Source organism: Syngnathus acus, chromosome 10, assembly GCF_901709675.1.
Source record: "Syngnathus acus chromosome 10, fSynAcu1.2, whole genome shotgun sequence".
Classification (NCBI taxonomy): Eukaryota; Metazoa; Chordata; class Actinopteri; order Syngnathiformes; family Syngnathidae; genus Syngnathus; species Syngnathus acus.
The window spans coordinates 3,369,601-3,388,408 of NC_051095.1; the positions used below are offsets into that span (position 1 = coordinate 3,369,601).

Here is an 18,808-nt window from a genome sequence, read left to right on the forward strand (position 1 = left end):
AGGAATTGTTCACTCACCTCACCACAAGGTGGTGGTAACGCTCACGTTTGCAACCTCATAGCCGTTGCTCGGCTTTCCACCCTCGGTATCCATAGCAACCATTTTCATAATGCCAGGGAACGAGTTTAAAAGACTGTCAGGAAATAATTGTTCGCTCATCTCACCACAAGGGGGTAGTAACGCTCACGTGTTTGTAACCATAGACCACGCGAGGCTTTGCACCCTCCGTATCCATAGCAACCACTAATGTCAGGGAAAGAGTTCAAAATGACAACTATCAGGTTTATTTCGATTGCATATTTTCAAACTGTCCAGTGACGTCATTGTTCTTGGTCTTGTAGAGCCTGTCCTCCACTTTTAAGTACTTGTCATATTTCTCCTTTCCCTCGCTGGGGTAGATCCTCTTGAAGCCTCCTAGGTGGTCGTCTTCGTAGCTCTCCATCTCTTCCACCATGGTCGCCCGTCGCTGCTGGTCGTTCTCCAACCTGGAGGGGACCGAAAGTTTCACGTCTGCTTGAAAAACCAAAACAAAACAAGGGTGACTACCTCTCCTCAATGCGCACGTTCTGTTTCATGCGCTCCTCCAGCTTGCGCTTCTCCTCCTTGATCATCCGGCATCGGTCGAAGGGAGCCAAGTTGATAAGCACCATCGTGTCGTAAAGCAAGGCGTCTTTGACGTCGCGGTCTAACTGCAGCAGGGTGGAAAGATCTGGAGAGTGATTCACCTGAGAATTAATAAATAAAAACATCTGTCTTCAACGTGGGTTCCTTTTCAGATGAAGGAGCTGAAGGAACAAAAAGGTACGAACAAATTACGGTGGTACCTTGACTTACATGAGGAAGGCCTTAAAATCATCCAATGGGTTTGACATCGATTACAAAGACAAACAGTGGAGCCGCAGATTCAAAGGCATATATTCTTTATCCTCTCCAAACAACTATAAGAACTATGTTCTTGCCACACTTGTTTTGGCTCTAAATGTCTTCCTTCTGGGCTAACGTTGAAAAAAAAGTGTTGGGAGGACTGAGCACCTCCATATATACATATCTGTGTTACACTGCCCCCAAGTGGCCAAGACGCATACAAAAAAAGAGACAAAATCATCCTGGGGCCGTCAATTTCATTTTTTGGTTGTATTTTTGTGTAATGGGCTTTGGGGTGGGAGTTTTCTTTTATAATTATGGATATTTCCATTCATTTCAAGAAGGAAAGATAATTTAAAACAAGTTACGAATTTAACTCGTATCTCAAGGCACCACTGCAGCGTAAAAAAAAAATGTTGGAGATAGCATAGTAGACAAAAATAAAATGCGCCAACCTCAAGCACCCACGGCCTGTAGTGCTCGTCCAGAAGCACGTCAAAGCCGAGGATCTGGAAACAGGCGCTGCCCACCACGTGTTTGGAGAAGAGCGTGATGTAACCGTGCTGGATGCGAGAGTGAGCCAAAACCAGCGTCTTCACGATGCCGTCCTCGATGTTGCTCCAGATCTTCTCCGTGTTCCTGTAGGTGGACCGCAGCTGCTTCTTCAGTGTCGACAGTTTCCTAAAAGAGCGCAAGTGTCATACATGGCAAAAAAGAATAATAATTGGGCTTTGGGGTGAAATTTCAGGAAGAAATGAAAATCTCTTGCTTAATTGACCAATTTTTGAAGTAAATATAATAATAAAATAACTTTTTTGCTCACTTTATGTGTACAAGTTATGAATTATAGGCAGAACGTTTTTACAATACTTAATTAGTATTACATTTTACAATAAACAATGGGTAAATTTTTTGCCCATAAAAAGTTGATTTCAACTTATTTTTTTATTATTTTTAAGTTTATCTTTGTATTGTTGTAATGTATTCATATGTTAAAAAATTGGCAAAAATCATCAGATTTTTTTGTTTGCTGACTTTTTTTTTTTATACCAGCCGAATACTCAGTCGGGCTCTACATGTACCTTCCTTATGAGCATACCTTTTGCTACCCGTCTTCTCATCATCGATGAAAGTCTCGCTGTCCTTGTTGATGGTAAAGTTGGTGAGATGCATGTACTTGTTATTCTGCCAAGCAGACCCCAACATGAGAGCTCGCGTTGCCCCACGTCATCAGATGAGGTCGACGGGCGCGTGCGCTCACCACGTTTTCATCGGTTGGCTCTTCATACTTGATGGTGCAGAAGCGGGCCAGGCCCTCATTGTACATGTAGATCCTCCACGGGTAGCACGAGGTCACCAGCACGTAGATGCGCATGTCGAACTTGAAGCCGTCGATAAGCAGAGGCTGGCGGGGAGCAAAGGGAGCCATTTGCGGGTCTTCCGACTGGCGTTTTCTGCGGGAGACTCACCTTGTCGATGTATTCCTGACAGATCATATCCTGTTCCGGCTGGACCTTCTCCCACGACTTAAAGATGGAGATACCTTTGCCCTGGCTGCCCGCATTGGGTTTGCAAATGTAACATTTGTCTTTGTCCCTGGCGTAGGCTTTGAAGAGGCCGTACCTGCAAAGGACAACGGGGGAGGGGGTCGCGTTAGCGCATGCGACAGGCAAGCCAGTCAACATGACACGGAGAAGCAAGCAAAACACACTCGATGGGAAAGGTCCACGTTCGAGGAAAAATGTTGTAGTCTTTGGGGAAAAACTTGAGCATGTGCTTCCAGTTAGTTGCTAACGAATTTTTGTGGCAAATTTCAGTCATAGAGGGCAAATGGTTGATTTTCTGCAACAAAAGAAACAAAAATTATTGGCATGAAAAGATAGATAGAAATATCAGCAAATATGGCATTTAAGAAAGGGAATGAGAGTACCTGGTATGGTTTCATTTCCTTAAATTTGTCCTCACAAGGACGGGTATCGCTCCAAAACAGGGTCCAGTCTTCACCTACCTTCGCCTCTTTAATGCCTAACTTGTCAGCAGCCCGACGCACTAACACAAAAAATAGGCAGCAGCTTTTAATTTTGCTCACATATGTGTGATATTTTGTTGTTACCTACCACTGTCATAGCGGCAATTGGTGAGATTAATACCCTGACAACTACAAGAGGAGAAAGTCAATTAGAAGGACTACAATCATTCATTATGGGCGAAATAAATCATATTGCATGTACCTGCAAAGTGGAACATCGTCGTCATCATCGTCTGTGAAAGGGCAGCTGTCCCAAAAAAACATCCTAAATGAAATTACAAATGTTTACATTTAAAACAAATATGCTTTAGGGCAAGCAGGTCGGACAAATTAAATTCATATTAATGGTAATATATTATTTAAAATAAAAACTGTAGACAGAAAGAGAGAGATGGGGCAAAGATAAGTAGATAATCAATTATTATTAATGTTTATCTTTTGATTTTATTTTATTTTTTGTCTCACCTTGTTAAGGCAGATGCAGTAGCATCTATGTGTGATAAAGGTTTTATCCCCACGCTTTACTTTGGACAAATCGGGGAAAGCCATAGCGATCTGAAGTATTTTGGCAACATTGCTGCGACACGTGACGTGACGTCACCTCCCTCACCTTTGTCATACGAGCGGGTCTCTGTAAAAAAGAGTTGGACTCCGTTTAAATGAATGCCACGCGTTGCTTTTTGTTCGTTCCTATCCTGGCTAAAATTTTCAGCCCAGTCTCGTCAGCTCGTCACGCCGAAAATCTTAATTATTCCTGATTATTTACAATTAACTAACCTGCTTTTCCAAAACAAGCAGGGGATCATGAGCATTCTAACACACGCTGTAAGAACCAACTATATTACACGAATATCCAAAATGTTGTTGTTTTTGAATAGGTATCACTAAAAACTATAATTTAACAGGTTAAAACGTCGGCTTTCTTTTCGACTCAGGTAGAATTAAAAATTTTGGAAACCATCTTGGAAAACGAGTTATTTTGCTTCCGGGTTGAAAAACAACAACTTCCGGGATGACGTTTCTTGCTCTAATGATTGTTTAGCCATTGAGATTGGAATTAATTGCTCGTTGGCGCCACGCAGGGAATTAAAACAACACATTTATGTGGCTTGTTATTTATTTATTTTTAGTAATCAAAATTAATTAGTTTTTCATGTTTAAAAAAATTAATTAATGGCAGCCTCAGTTACAGAAATTTCCAGTCCCAAAGGTTAGTCAATAATAATAATAATAATAATAATAATAGTTAATAATTAACAATAATTAATAATAATAATTCAAGAATAGACTATGTTGCATATGAATAAGCAGAAGGAGCCTGGATGAGGCAAGAGACGCGTGCTGGATGGCTGCAGTTGTGCCCGCAGAGGTGCAGTGATTCATGATGTCACATGCTGAGGACTGGGGTGACTCATCCACCAACATCCTCCCTCACGCTGCCGCTGCAGAGCAACACATTCAACATTCGTGCACACGTGAATGCAGCAGCCGCGCACACACAAAATCTGCATTCACATCACATGTAAACTCATGTTGATGCATGAGGGAGGGGGGGGGGGGGGGTAAATGGACACACACTGTCCACAATGAAGCTTCTCTTGCTTAAAAAAGCAGTCGACTTTATTGGTTTCTTTGTGTGTAGCAAAAGTAGTCATTGACATGCGCATACTTGCATATCCAGCAAACGCATGTTTATTGGACAATTTGAACAAGATACATCTAAAGAGGTCTTGTACAGGCAACAACAGTACATCACTCAAACAAGGATCATCTCAAGGTACGACAACATTGCTTCTGTCATCTTGAAGACAATTTTTTTTTTTAAATTCTTTTTCATTGTTGCGTTGGAATCTCGTAAGAGAAGACATTTTAGATGCAATTATACATAAACGTGCACACTTCTTTACACGCAGATGCCATCTTGATCTCATACAAATATCAGTTTGGTACAAATTACAAAACTTGTTTTCATGAGAGCGGTTGGGATGAATTTGTTGAGATTGTCGATGCCGTGACTTGGGAATGTTATGGCCACATGGCAAATTTATTTTCTTCTCCCCTTAGCAACAGATAATAGTCACAAAATGTCCAAAAAGCGACATGGCCATTTCACCTTCTCGCCTGTGAAGACACTTCTTAGTCCTGAAGCAGCTTTTTGGAATCATTCCGTGTGTGTTTACATTCCCCAAGTGGAGCTCATGGATCATAGAAAAAAAAAAGATGAGCAAAATGAATGAATAAATGCTAACAATGTCACAGTGACCTGTAAGGCAGCGTATATGTTATCAATATGTAAACAACTTCAACTGACAAATGTAGAATAGTGATTGCGCAACCTGGTTTAAACATTACCAAATGGAATTCAATTCAATTTTTCGTGCGGGAGGGAAAGTTGCTTCTTTGTAGGAACATGTTAAATAAACATTAGTATTACTTTTAACCACAACCTGGTAACCTATTTTTTGGTCTCTTCACTTATCATGGGTATGGGTAGTTTATTGGATCAAAATCTTGACCCAACATGCTGGATCAAATCCTTACCCCATTGTGCTGGGTTTTATTGCGATTTTTTGTTTTTCTCCAGCAATGTGACTCGTAGCCACAGGCGGAGCTAGGAATTATTTCAAGAGAGGGTGGGGGGGGCAGGGGGCGGCCAAAAGATATCTCAGTGGTCTGCAAAACATATATATTTTTGACAAACCCCAAAAATGGGGAAACCTTGAAAGAAAATGTCAGGAAAAAAACTATCCAAAAGTCAATTATATGGCCTGGCACCTGGGGTGTCCAAGCATATTTCGAGGGCAGTGCCCCCCCCCCCCACACACACACTTAAGTGCTCCCAGCAGATCTTGGCAGTAAAAGAAAAGGAATGGCATGTAGACTTTGGCACTATAGCAACAAGGTAATTGAAGTTGTGCAAAGGGATGAGTCACCAGAGTCATTACAGTGCTGCCTCACTGCCCCCGCCATCAAATACTGTACGTCCTGTTCGCAAATGTCGTTTTGCTCTTTTGTTTGAAAGGCGAACTGCATACACAGTATGTGAAATTGAACGTGCACAAATAATAAAAACAACACAGTGACACTTCAGTCATTCCTTGACCATCCTTTGATTGTTCGAATGTTTTGGGAGTTCAGAAGCGGGCCGATTAAAGCCCTTCCGGAATGGATCGAATGATGACAAAATAGAAACACTCTGGTATCTCCTCGACACCGGATCCGTTCTCTTCCTTAAGCCCCGCCTTCCCGGGCTGGCTCGCCACTTTCAGTCTTGCACCCGAGGCCTCTTCATGAGTAGCTGCTCAATGTATTTCTCCAGTTGTTCCTTACTGTCGGACAAGTATCCCTTTGGGGGCGACTGGTAAAACGGATCCTGTGGCGGAGGGAATCTGGGAGCGGCCAGTGGCCTCGAGGGGAGGCGGTATCTGGGGTAGAAGGGCTTGCGCTGCAGGGCGGCAGGGGGCTTCCTGAAGCGGGGCTGCACCCAGTTGAGGTAGCGCTGCTTGGGCTGGAACGGGGACCGCTGGAGGAAGGTGTTTAAGGCCAGAGCGCGGTTGGGCACGTAGTATCTGTACGTGGGGCGAGGAGGAGGGAAGTAGACCGGGTAGAAGGAGGGCCGGGTGTACGGGTAGCGCGTCCGACTCCAGGGGCTTTGCTTCACCGGTTTCAGAGCTTTGGGCCACATATAAGGTTTGGATACCGGAGTGCTCCAGAATTCCTTGGATTTCGTTGGCGATTGCTCTTGAAACCAGTTTTTTAGGAGATGGCGCGATGGAGACGGTTGCTTGGAGAGGGGAAAGGTGATCAGACCGCTCTCGGAGTCCGGAAATGAGGACACGGGCATTTGCGTGTTCACGTCTTTTTTCTTCTTCTTCTCCACGTCGCTGATGATGTCCACCACGTCGTCGGCGGGCAGGTGGAGCTTGCTGGAGATCTCGATCAGCTTGTCGATGGTCTGGGGGTCGATGTCGTCCTCCTCCTGCTCTTCTTCGGACCTCTTGTCTTCGGCGGCGTTGGGGGAAGACGAGGCGTACTTCCTGCCGCCGCCGTTCTGCTTGACCATGTAGCGCAGCAACATGTCCGAGGCGATGTCTGCTAGCTTTTCCTCCTCCATTTTGGCTCGCTGCACCTCGGCGGCTTGCCTCCTCATCTCCTCTTGCTCGGCTTTGGCCCGGGCCTCCTCTTCTTGGGGACTCAACGTCTCCTCCTCCTCCTCCTCATCGGGCGGAGGCGTGTCATTGAAGTCATCCATGAAGTTGCCTCTGAATGATGGAACATTCAAGTTCTGCTGGGTCTCCTCTTGCCATTTCAGTTTCTTCTTGGACAGCGCCACATTGTTGCCTTTGTTGAATGGGATGATGTCATTGTAGCTGCTATAGCCGCGACTTTCCCTCTGGTTTGGCTCCCCCGCTCTCTTTGCGGCCGTATCCAAACGTGGAAATTCTTTCATCATGGTCTCTAGATTCTTAAGCTCCTCCGGGTTGAGCTGCTCTTCCTCGGCGCCTTGCTCGGCCGGCGGTTGCTTCCGGGCCGGGACCGTCTGGCTCGTGGTGCGACTGCTCACCCGTTCCGTCATCCTCTCCTCTTCTTCCTCGGCTTTCTTCTTCTCCTCCCTTGCTTGTGAGGCCATCAGCAGCTCCAGCTTGAGTCGCCCATCTCTGTCCCGCTCTTCTCCTTCGGGTTCGTCTCCCGCCACGGGGTCTTCCTCCCTCCTGCTCTCCGCCCGGGTGTGACTGAGCGCCCCTAGCAAAAGCGCCGCGAGTGTTTTGGGATCCATGTCGTCAAAGAGGTCCTCTCCTTGCGCCTCCCTCTCTGCGATTCGATCCTCATCCCCGTCGCTCTGCGCATCTCTCGACGGCGCCATCTCGGTAGGGATGACACGTTGGGTGTCGGGGGTCGCGGTGGGGACAGCGGAGGAGGCCCACGCAAAGACAACCAAGAGGAGAAGGACACTTGGGGTGTTGCGGGAACCCATCATGGCCTCTCGTGAGCAGGATGAAGAGATTCCTGGAGAAAATTGAAACATATTTCAGCTCCTATAAATCATATCATCAAACAAATCCCTAAATCAAATTCTAGTGTGAAATCCATATGGAGATAACGTCAATCTTCATTTCTTTTTTTTTTGTCCAATCAGATGCCACCTTCCGTGTGTTTCCATGTCAACGTAATCTACCCACAGCCTTCAGATTCGCTAACATAACTCCGACTATACTAGCAATAAGACTTTTTTTTTTAATTGGATCATCCGTACAGAGCTAGAGCGCTGGCTGTGGATGACATCATCATTGTGTTCTAATTGGTTTCAGAATTAAGAAGTTCAGTCACAGCAAAGTGCTGCAGTCCCGCCGCTCGCCTGCTCTGGCAGCCTGTCAACAGACGGGGGGCCATAGCCCTGCTCCGATTGGCCTTGAGGAGCGTTGACAGCGGCCACTTCATTAGGGACGCCTGCCCAATTCTAAAGCGACACTCCAGCAAGACAATAACAAACATGTTGCATTATACTAAAAATGAACGATGCATGCCCTGCCAATCAGACCTGATACGGCCATTGCGGGTGAAAAGCAAAAAAATAATAAAAAAAAATACATAAAAATGCATTCATTAAAAAAAAAAATATATATATATATATACAGTTATTGTTTTAGCTATGAAAAAAAAAAGAATTAGGATGTATATATTCACTTTGGCTGGGGGCGCACTCCTACCTTTTGAGTGGGGTTATTTTTGATGAGGGGTGGGGGGGGTGTCATGGTGATAATAGCTTGGCTGTGACGAGAACAGTGATGAAGGTGCTGATGATGATGACAACACAGAATCCATGCATCGTGAGCAATCCCGCTTTAAAATCACATTAGTGACAAAATAAGAGTCATGTTGGAATTGGATATTAACAGTTTCTCATTCAACTTATTTTCATTATTGTCAGCTTTTTGTAAGATGGTGAAATTGCATTTTGTATTATTAGAAGTTGAGACTCACTTGAGGTGGGAGCACTGTGAGGGGATTCCAGCCTCCGCTCCTTAGGACGTCACAGTCTTGTTGTCACGCTTCACAGCACACTTCCCCGTGGGTGTGCGTTTCTCCTTCTCCGTGTCTTCTCCTTGTCCTCCTTTTTAGTCGCTCTTCTGTTTTGTTTTCTTTTTTTCTTTTTCTTCTATTAGGATTTCCTACCGTCCGCTCCACTTGCTTGGATTCCAAAGCCGGGATTCCTCGTCTCCCTCGTCTTGTTTTCAGCACCGCGGACAGCGTCAGTGCCTCTTATAGAGGACCACCCGGGACACGTGACACATGCGTCAAGCGCCCCCATTGACGTCACCAGTCCGGGTTCCATTCATAAGGAATCTCTGCACCGCCTTGGTGACCCCGCCCCCACCTCCCTCCTCCCATCAGATCAATGAGCTGCAATGCTCAATGAATTTGCAGTGAAAGCACAATAATAAAAAATGTATACACACACATATCTCCTAGATTTTATTTTTAATAATAATTTTCAGATAACCATGGCTGGTAAGCAATGACAAAAAAAATGTAATGAAAGACTACTGGACAGTCGTATTTACCTTTTACAAATTTGCATTGATTCGTCCATAATGGTTTGTATACAAACAATTTAGGGAGATTTGTATTTAACTTGAGTGTGGAGGAAATGACCTGGCTGCCATGGTTATCCGAAAATAATTAAAAAAATAAAACAGCACACAAATGCACAGGGACCAACAAACCACATGGCAATATAAATTAATAAAACCTATCCAAAAAAAAAAAAAAAACCACGAGCAAACATCAGACTAAAAACACCGCCTCAAAACACACACCGCCAAAATTAGCTTGAAATCTTTTATTTAACCGTTATAAAATTGCTTCCACACACCTGTTAAAACATCCAACAGATCCAAGAAGTTCATTTTCTCTATAAACAACTCTTGTTTGATTCCAATGTCTTGCAGGGCTTTGTTTCAAATACAACAATTACAACATTAGATTCCTTTTAAAAAAAAAAAAAAAAAAAAAAAAAAAAAAAAAACATTCACATTAACATGAGCTGAGCCATCTCAAGTTGAAGTTAGGTATTGAATCAAGTCAAGAACTGAAGTTCTTCCAAACAGGCACACGCACAAATAAAGCTGTTGACCAACATGCATACGTTGACAAAGTATTTTTCATCAAGGCCAAAAAAAAGAAAAAAAGGCAAGCCAGCACCCCAAATGAAAACCCTCCTTACAGTAGAATAATTATCCCTCTGGCTTGGAAAAAGTACCCTAAAAAAAGCAATTCAAGTGCAGAAAGATACAAAGCAAAGATAAAAGCGGCGCTTGCAAAATGCAGAAAAACTTCCAGCCATTTGCTCAAACTCAAAAGGTGGAATGTTCTTTTCCAAGTGAGTTAAGCTTGATTTTTACACAAGTGAGTCAGCGAGGCCCAAAGCGACTTGGGTACTCCTCCCACTCAAAAGGAACATTCAAGCAAGCTTGCTCATCGAAGAAGAAAAAAAAAATTAGCGTTTCAACTACCACACTGAAAAATGCTGCCCACTCGTTGTGGATTTTGAGCAGATCGACCGAGTTCGAACCCAACCCAAAGTTCGGCTTAGTCGGGACCCAGCAATCGGACGTGCTGCCTCCCTTTAACGAGCTTCACCTGATTGGACGCCAAAAGCTGACGATGTCATGTCGCAGTCCCAGCGTAGCGGCAGTGATGTTCAACTTCTTTGGTTCCTCTTTCCCAGCGGACGCTTCATTAGGCACACCTGTCACCTCAAAATGTCGCCACGTGTGACATTTCAAATGAAAAGCGACTATGGACTTAAATTGTCTCCTTAGTAACCAACCTCAAAATGCCCGCTAAAGTCACACTGTCTAGCTGCCGGCGACTCACAACGGCGTACACAATGTTGGAATCGGGACACAAAACAAACTTTTCTCGTGTTGGGGGGATATGCTCGAAATTTGCATTTTCTTTCCTAAGGTTTGTCCCCATTTGCTTCTGACCATCAAGTACACTTCCAGGTCACTCGTACAAATAGAAATACATACAAACAGACCGTGTGTGCACTATGTCACACAAACACACACACTCACACGGATGAGCCGGCTCGTACCCACGCGCTGCATCGCAGTCCACCGAGCAACAAGAGACACACAGAAGCCGTGTTCAGTCTCGTCCGCGAGTGTCCGCTACGCCAAGCCCATCTCCTCCAACACGCTCCTGGGCGACTCATCTTCCTGCGTGGCGGGAAAAAAGACATGAGACGAACAAATGGAGAGTGAGGGGAGGGAGGAAAAAAAAAAAGAAGACCTCCTGCAGGATGTCGGCTTGCTCGATGGCTTTGAGGACGCTTTTCTTGGATGTGTCTTGGATCTCTCCTCCCATCAGGAACTCATCCAGGATGAAGTAGGCCTTCTCGAAATTGAAGATGATGTCCAGCTCGCACACCTGAGCGAGTACACGACATCAGAGGGAGCAAACTTTGGACACGTGGGACACAAACACACACTTACGCTGCCAAAGTATTTATCCAAGAGTTCGACAAAGCGATGGATGACTTCCAGCGTGATGAGCTCGTTGTCGTGCTCCTCCACAGCGCAGCAGAAATACAAGCTGGCGTACCTGCGCAGCATTTTTGAGGCATCTTACGCTTGCAGTGGTTGCGTGGTCAAATGTTAACAACATTTTAGCGTATTGTCAAAAAACCTCTTATAGACGATTTTGAGGTCCCGCCACTCCAGGAAGCTGCACATTTTGGGCTTGCGGGCGAGCACGATCTGCATCAGCTCCCTGACCATCTTCTTCTTGTCGCGCTCGGCCGTGGCTGTATACCACTTCTGCAGCCGCAGCTTGCCCTGTCGACTGAACAGCAGCATGAAGCGCATCTGGGGAGGTACAACAAGAAAAGGCTGCATATGAGTTCACTTTGCTTGGAGAGCCAAGACCAGACAGTCGGTTATAAATGAGGCCTGACAAGTACAAAGATGATTAAAAACAGTGGAATTAATGTATTCAGGTTTATGAAGGTTCATGGCCCATTGCGCCCATCTTCTGGTGTGCTTGGCCACCTAGAAGCCGTAAAGGACAGACGAGCGCCGTCTCACTCGGTCAGCTCATCAGTGCGGCACTGATATTAGTCATTCTACTCAGAGGAGAAAGAATGTATGATGACTTTGTGATGCGTAATTTGTGTTCAATCGTTGCGTAAAGGATTAAAGCGCTGCGACTTAGATACTATTTTGCGTTAGCATTGTTTGGAATACACAAAGATTGTCTTTGTTTGATGTTACAATCAAATGGATTTCAACTGGGAATGGCGATAAAGAACTTAAAAGTTTAAGAATGATCCCTTCTATTAAATTTTTGCTGACATGTCAAAGGAAACATTTCCAAAATGACACCTAGTATCTATCTCAAGGCACCACATTGTTATTTTTGTATTTACTAATGTGTTAATATTGACTGAGCAAATGTACACAAATTGAGCATATGAATCTTCTATTGTACCTTAGTATTTACTTGAAACTTCAACTGACATGTGATTATAACATTTCAAAAGAATACTCAACATTATTGACAAAACGCTCTCATTGTTGACAGTGACGACTGCCTGGAGCTTTAACGCCCGGCAAGTGAAGGACGCTTTAATTGTACATACACTTAAAAATGGACTTTTTTGGACCACGACATGCCAGGATAGAAACTCGCTGGGTTGGTTCTAAGCATCTAATTCGCCGCGAACTCGCTACCAGATGCCAGGTGAGAAGGTAGCGCAGGTAAGGGGCCACTTCCTGAAACCTTACACCTTCCTAGCATTAGCATAAGCACACGTAGTGTAGTGGCTCCTCTCTCCCGGCGAAAACGGACAACTTACCATTTTCCGAATGTTTTGGATCGATACCACGACCGTTTCAGAGCACCTGTCCCTCGGAAAGTACCCCACGGGGTAATTCGTTCACACTGCGGTTAGTGTTGATACTTGTTCATGTCTGCCAGGTACTGTGTGCGAGTGAGTACACATTACACAGTAAAGTACAGTAGAGGAAAAATTATCACCTCCTTTCACCGAAGCAGGGTTAAGCCCCACTGAGCATGCGTAGCCGGTTTCTTCACGTCTTCCAAAGCGGTTGGGGACTCGAGGACTCTGTGCACGAGCGCCATCTAGTGCACAGTTTTAGTACTATGTGCTACGTGGCTCGGTCAAATTGAGCCATACGGTCTTGCATTTGGCTAGTTAGCGCAGAAAAGCACCAACAATGGACTATTTTGTGTATTTATTAAAGAATTTTATTTGCAATTGTTACAGAAACGTTTTACTGCAAAAAAAGTAATTAGTTAAATTGAAATTTACCACTATACAAGGTGAAACTAATGTTATTCTACTGGTGTGGCAGTAATATGTATGCTATCGTAGATGTTAATCAATCATTATATCAAATGTTTGTGATTTATCACAAACTGACAATTACACAAACACTGTTTCATTGGAACTTACATTTTAGCATTAAAATGATTTTGAGGTTTGTGAGTGTAACAATTTTTTTTTATGTTTATTATCCTCTGGATGTTTTATTCCAATTCAGGCATATCTTCATATCCCTCCTCTTCCTGCTGCTTCTTGAGTTCCTCCATCTTCTCCTCGGCTTTCCTCTCGTTCTCTATGGCGTTCCTCATCTCCTCCTCTACCTCCTCCCTCTTTACATTCTGCACCTCTTTCACGTCAGCCCGTCGTTCGCCTCCGCCCGCCTCCACTTGCGTCTTTGTCGGCGCCGTGTCGTAGGCCCACTCCTCGTCCGAGTCGCTGATGTCATCATCGTCGATATCCCAGTCGGGATGTTGCGACTCCTGGGCGTCGTCTGCCGTGGGTTCCGGCTCGGGTTTGTAGTTGGGGTCCTCCAGTTTACCCCAGGACACCTGGTCAGCTTTGCGGAGAGTAATCTCCACTTTGGATGGGACCATGTTGACGACACTGTGCTGGACACTGATGACCTGAGAGCACGGAACAGGGACGATCAGGAGAAAAGCTGTTCTGATAGAACTCTAGTATTCACGCACCCCCCAAAGGTGAAAGTCTCTCTTGAAGATCTTGTCGCTCTCAAACTGGACATGACAGGAGACCACCGTCCCGTTGGCCTCGATGCAGCTGTACTCTGCGTTGGCGTTTTTGGCGTAGATCGTCACCACGACGCTGTTTGCCGTCTGGTGCCAGTCATGTCGACACGCCACCTTCTTCTTGTCCTGTCGACATGTTCGCAAAAGTCACACACAAGCACAGTGGAATTTTATTTCACATATTGCCTTGCTGCAAACCTGCTTGGGGACCCAACGGTGTTTTCCGGCTGTGCAGCCCTTCTGGTCCAGGAAGGCATTGAAGTCTACGGTCCTAATGCAGCAGCAGCTCCAGTACTTGTATCTGAGGTTGAAAGTCGCAGATGCATCAGCTGGGATGATCCTAACTGCACAGTTTTTTGTTTTGCATTTACCCCTCATGGAAGACCGGCGCACCAGGATGGTGCGTGCAGACCTCCAGGTCAGTTTCTGAGCCCTGATAGATCTGAACACATAAAAACATTATAGACCGATCCTCAAAGTCTGGCATGGATGATGGGCTTCTGGAGAGACAGACAAGAAAAGGCTCACTTACTGTTTTGCATCCTGAATTCTTGCATCGCGTGCCTTGCACCACATCTTGGCTCTCTAGCAAAAACAAAAAATCAATCCAATTGTTGACAGAAACTGCAAAGCCTAAACTAGCATTTATCCGATAGCCACCTTTCTTCTCCTTTTCCGCCTTCTCGTTCATGTTCAGCTTCTCCAGCTCCTTCGCGAGGGACGGCGCCACCTTGAGGGGCAATTTGGTCTTGGGTTCGTCTGAACTGTGCACATGCACCACATTTTATATTTAAAAAGTCTGACGGAAAAACACCGGGAATGACAGGCAACACACCATGGTCTCTCTCTCTGTAGCTTTTCAGAAGATTTGGGTCCCTGGTAGATGATCTCCTGGCCGTTGCCGTGTTTACTGTCAGCCTTGTCGGACGACACTTCGGGCAGCAAAGGCTCTTGGGGCTTTTCGTTGCTATGGTGCCCGCGGGTGCAGCCCTGTAAGTAAATAATAAAAAAAAAATGATGCAAAAAAACAAGTCATAACATCAAAACAGCCTTTAAAGAGTTTTACCTTGATGGAGAGAAATTCCGAGAAGTCTGTTGTCCTCTTGCGGCAGCATGACCAACCCTGGAGGAAGCATTTACATTTGAATTTTCTTTTTTTTTCTTTTTTTTTGAGAGGGTTGTTTTGGTTGCACCTTGACAAACATTACCTTGAGTGCATCGTGGAAAATGGGGTTTCCAGGATGGAAGAGACAGGAATCTTTTCAAAGAGAGACAGAACACAAGGTTGCTGCAACTATGTCCACAATGTGACTCTGTCAAAATAGTTTTTGGCAGAGGATAAAGAATATATGCCTGGGAGGTTTGTTGTCCTGTCTAGCTGGTTTGTTTTTAAATAATTATTGTCAAAGCATTATAATAACGCTAAATCAATCCGTCGATTGCGGTTCTTGTTACTTGTTAGCAGTGTTGCCACAGTTAGCTTGAAAAAAAAAAAAAAAGACTCTAACTTCACTAATTACTTAAAGATGTGGCAGTCAGATAAATGAGGAAAGGTGACACATTTTATAAGTTGTTACCATAAAAAAAAAAGTGATTCATTAATAATGTATTATTGACAGGCTATTAGCATTACGCTAGCAAACGTTAGGGGCTTACACACAAAGGAATTCTTTTGTTTTCTATTGAGTTTGAAAGTACGGCAAAATAAAACAGCTGCTACCCACTATCTGAGGAACAATGAATGAACTTGCTAAACGACACGTGGGTCCACAGAATTTCCTGAGAGACACTCACCATCCTTGTTGTTGTTTGCATCAAAAGTCTGTCCGCAGCCTTTGTTGTAGCACAGCAGCGCCATGTCGACTCTCCCGCCGTGGCTCCGACTTCCTCTTGTAGTCCAGGAGCCGCTTCTCCAGAAGTTTCTTTGATCGGGAGAGGTCCAGAAGGCGAAAAGGAAGGCCACCCCCTATGAACACTTCTCTTTCTGGCTGGGGGAAAGACAAAAATAGCAGCTCACCTCCCTCTTCCTGTCGTGCTACAGCTGTTGTAGTTTATCTGCAAGCCGGGGGGGACATTCCTTGTTTTGGGGGGGGCGGTCAGCTGTCACTCTAGGCCCGGTCCTCGGAGACTTGCTGCGGACTCAACAAAACTAAAACGCACATCAGTCGATTGGACTGACACAAAGTTAATGAGTCTTTTAATTGCGTGTGATGCTGCTACAAGATGAAGACAAGACACGCCTCTAGTAATGGAAAATGACTTTATTTCTTCCAAAAAGACAGAAAAACCAATCCTCTGAATAAACAAATATACTGCTGTAAAATAAAAGCCTGTGATTTTTGTCGTTTTACCTTTCCATGCTCGATACGATCCATATAATTCTGCATTAAATAAATAGAAATCATGTACAAAGAGACAAGATTCAAAAGTGGCACCAGCTCAAAAAGCGTTTGGCATCAACTGTATGACAGCGGGAAGGGGTACATGAGCAGTAATATTACATCTGTGCTGATATCTTTCATTATTAACTCAATTTCGAAATAGCATAAATGAACATAATGCAGGTTATGATGATTACAAAAAATGCCACCACTTTACCAGATTTTTTTTTCATAAAGCTGCAGTACATGATGTGAACGTTAGGTGGCAGCAGAATCACAACAAAATTGACAACGTAACATCTTTGGGGACACTTTGCTGCTGTGGCTCAACTACAACAGAGGAGTGAGCCCAACGAAGAAAAAAAAAAAAATCACAAGGAAGGGGGGGTCAGAATCCATGTGGGAACTGTGGTAAAAGTCAATGATGGTCACCGTCACATGCTTTTGAGAAAAAAAAAACAATTCAATGCTACAACCATGCACTCACTCACTGATTTGAACTTTAGTTTCAAGGCTCATCCGTGTTTTCCTTCCCTGCTCCCAGGAAGCAACCGGTCGGTACTGAACATGAAATCGAGCCGAAAAGCAGAGCCCGCATGAACTCACCAATCATTAACGGCAAAATCAAAGTCTTTGGGGACAAAGGAGAGCTTGTCACAACACGCAGGAATGGGCACCATGCAGGGGAAATTTGAAATATAAAACTAGAGACGTGACAGTAGTTACCATAAGGAACAGGTCTGAGAGGTTTTATGTGGTTTTCAGGGGAGGGGGGCTAGAAAAAACCCAAAAAAAAACCATTCTGCTGCTGAACTTCTGGTGTCCAAGCTGGAACGCAAAAGCTAAACGTGCCTTTCGGATGCTACAGGGAAAGGAATTCGGTTGATGAAAGGAAATTAAATGCCAACGGTTGTCAATGTTGCTTGTTTTGGAGAGCTACACACACACGGAGACACACACACACGCACACACACACACACAGCAAGATGTGCTCAAGCTGCCAGCGTGACTACACCCTTGACAGCAACATGCGGGGAAAAAAGTGCTGAGTAGGGATGTCCCGATCACATTATTTTTTTTTACCCCCCATTCGAGTCACTTGATTTCCAGTATCGGTCGATACCGAGTGTGATCCGATACTAATGTAGTAGACGGTACAGGATTTCTATCCTAAATGACGTTTGATTTCACCAAACATTTACATTTTAATTTAGAAGAGCGTCTTAGTTATTCGTATGACGGGCCAAAGCATAAGTTTGCTTGTCACAAAATAATTTACGCACGTTAGACGGTTTCAATGCGTCACATTTGCTAATCTGTCGGTCGCTCTTTCCATATTGATTTAGTAGAATTTTTTGGATTGTCCTGACAGTTGGCTACAAAACAAAAATGTTTCCACATCTCAGTCCCTGCCTTATTTTTCTAATCCCTTTCTTTCCGGTACTAAAAACCCAGAAACATTACTCTGAGTAATCTAAAACCCAACTATTGCTTTTCCATTTGGCAAGATCTTTGTCGCTTTGTGACCTTTAAAACTCAAGAAAAGAAAAAAAATTTGGGTGACACCGATCAGCTGTAAATGACATGATCGGTCCCCCCCGTTTCCCGATTGGATCGGGACAACTTTCGGCACCCGGTTCACATGATTTTAGAGATGTGGCGGTTGGCTGCTGACACGCTTCAGAGGCACACGCATGAAACAGACTTGAAAAACAAATGAGGCAAGGGCGCTAAGCCGAACAACACTATAAAAAAGTGACACACTCCGAGAAAGCGAAAAAGGACGAGGCAGGAAATCTACGGCAAGGGTTTGCGTCTACGAGGAGTCTAAGGCTAACACAAGACTGTGACGAGAAGCGTTCAAGAGCGACATCTATCCAAGAGCGATGGCATCATTTGCGTTTACAAATCTACACACAGCAAAAGAGTGACGAGGCAGCGTTCTCGAGACAGAAGCACGACAGCACGAGTGCTGGTCTGGCGGAGCTGAATGAAAACACTTGACGGGGGAGGGGGGCGGGGCTTTGAGTAGAAAAAGTCCAACGTTCAAACGGCAGGAACGTTTTGTAACCTGCTAAAGTGGCTGGTGTGTTTACACAAACTGTAAAACGTTTTTTTTTTTTTTTTTTTGACACCAGAAAGTCGGCTCGACGGCTGCGGGCGGCTTGGTCACGTCAGTGCAAAGCTCCGCGTGTGCATTTTGCCACAAAACTAAGCGCAAGTATCTTTAACGTGGTGTGACTTTGAGAATTAGCCCTCGGTGAAAAACGGACAGAATGACAAGACCGACGACAAATCAGACAAATGATTGCGATGGAATGCTTTGGATGACCTTTTGGCACAAGACACAACATACCGACGTTTTGTTCAAAAAGCAGAGGACAAGGGAGGGGGGGGGATGGCTCGACACTTTAAGACAACCAGAATCAGTGCA

The 18,808-nt window shown here is 44.6% G+C and overlaps 4 protein-coding genes across 5 annotated transcripts; all 4 read right to left on the reverse strand.

Moving 5' to 3' along the window:
* Positions 1–270: 270 nt before the first annotated feature.
* Positions 271–3,865, reverse strand: LOC119128154 (tubulin polyglutamylase ttll6-like). Of its 2 annotated transcripts, XM_037260353.1 has the most exons (12): positions 3,671–3,865; positions 3,359–3,524; positions 3,096–3,158; positions 2,982–3,022; positions 2,795–2,913; positions 2,576–2,706; positions 2,334–2,487; positions 2,126–2,269; positions 1,964–2,049; positions 1,320–1,545; positions 547–725; positions 271–485 (listed from the first exon to the last, which is right to left on the reverse strand). In XM_037260353.1, exons 3-12 carry the CDS (start codon positions 3,155–3,157, stop codon positions 284–286), a joined length of 1,344 nt encoding a protein of 447 aa, XP_037116248.1. In that variant the 5' UTR covers position 3,158; positions 3,359–3,524; positions 3,671–3,865; the 3' UTR covers positions 271–283. The 2 variants fall into 2 exon arrangements, with proteins under 2 accessions (XP_037116248.1, XP_037116247.1); XM_037260352.1 differs by having other exon boundaries at positions 3,359–3,865.
* A 2,127-nt stretch (positions 3,866–5,992) lies between these two features.
* Positions 5,993–9,573, reverse strand: vgf (VGF nerve growth factor inducible). Its single transcript, XM_037260327.1, has 2 exons — positions 8,876–9,573; positions 5,993–7,900 (listed from the first exon to the last, which is right to left on the reverse strand). The coding sequence occupies exon 2, from the start codon at positions 7,869–7,871 to the stop codon at positions 6,159–6,161; it is 1,713 nt and encodes a 570-aa protein (XP_037116222.1). The 5' UTR covers positions 7,872–7,900; positions 8,876–9,573; the 3' UTR covers positions 5,993–6,158.
* Positions 9,574–9,719: 146 nt separating this feature from the next.
* On the reverse strand, positions 9,720–12,988 carry ap1s1 (adaptor related protein complex 1 subunit sigma 1). Its single transcript, XM_037260501.1, has 5 exons — positions 12,756–12,988; positions 11,588–11,766; positions 11,395–11,503; positions 11,192–11,329; positions 9,720–11,118 (listed from the first exon to the last, which is right to left on the reverse strand). The coding sequence occupies exons 1-5, from the start codon at positions 12,756–12,758 to the stop codon at positions 11,071–11,073; spliced, it is 477 nt and encodes a 158-aa protein (XP_037116396.1). The 5' UTR covers positions 12,759–12,988; the 3' UTR covers positions 9,720–11,070.
* Positions 12,989–13,143: 155 nt separating this feature from the next.
* On the reverse strand, positions 13,144–18,778 carry zgc:92429 (uncharacterized protein LOC445063 homolog). The gene is made up of 11 exons (XM_037260363.1): positions 16,011–18,778; positions 15,788–15,915; positions 15,202–15,251; positions 15,060–15,116; positions 14,829–14,983; positions 14,654–14,757; positions 14,526–14,578; positions 14,365–14,435; positions 14,192–14,294; positions 13,937–14,119; positions 13,144–13,870 (listed from the first exon to the last, which is right to left on the reverse strand). The coding sequence occupies exons 2-11, from the start codon at positions 15,849–15,851 to the stop codon at positions 13,451–13,453; spliced, it is 1,260 nt and encodes a 419-aa protein (XP_037116258.1). The 5' UTR covers positions 15,852–15,915; positions 16,011–18,778; the 3' UTR covers positions 13,144–13,450.
* Between the last annotated feature and the right edge of the window lie 30 nt (positions 18,779–18,808).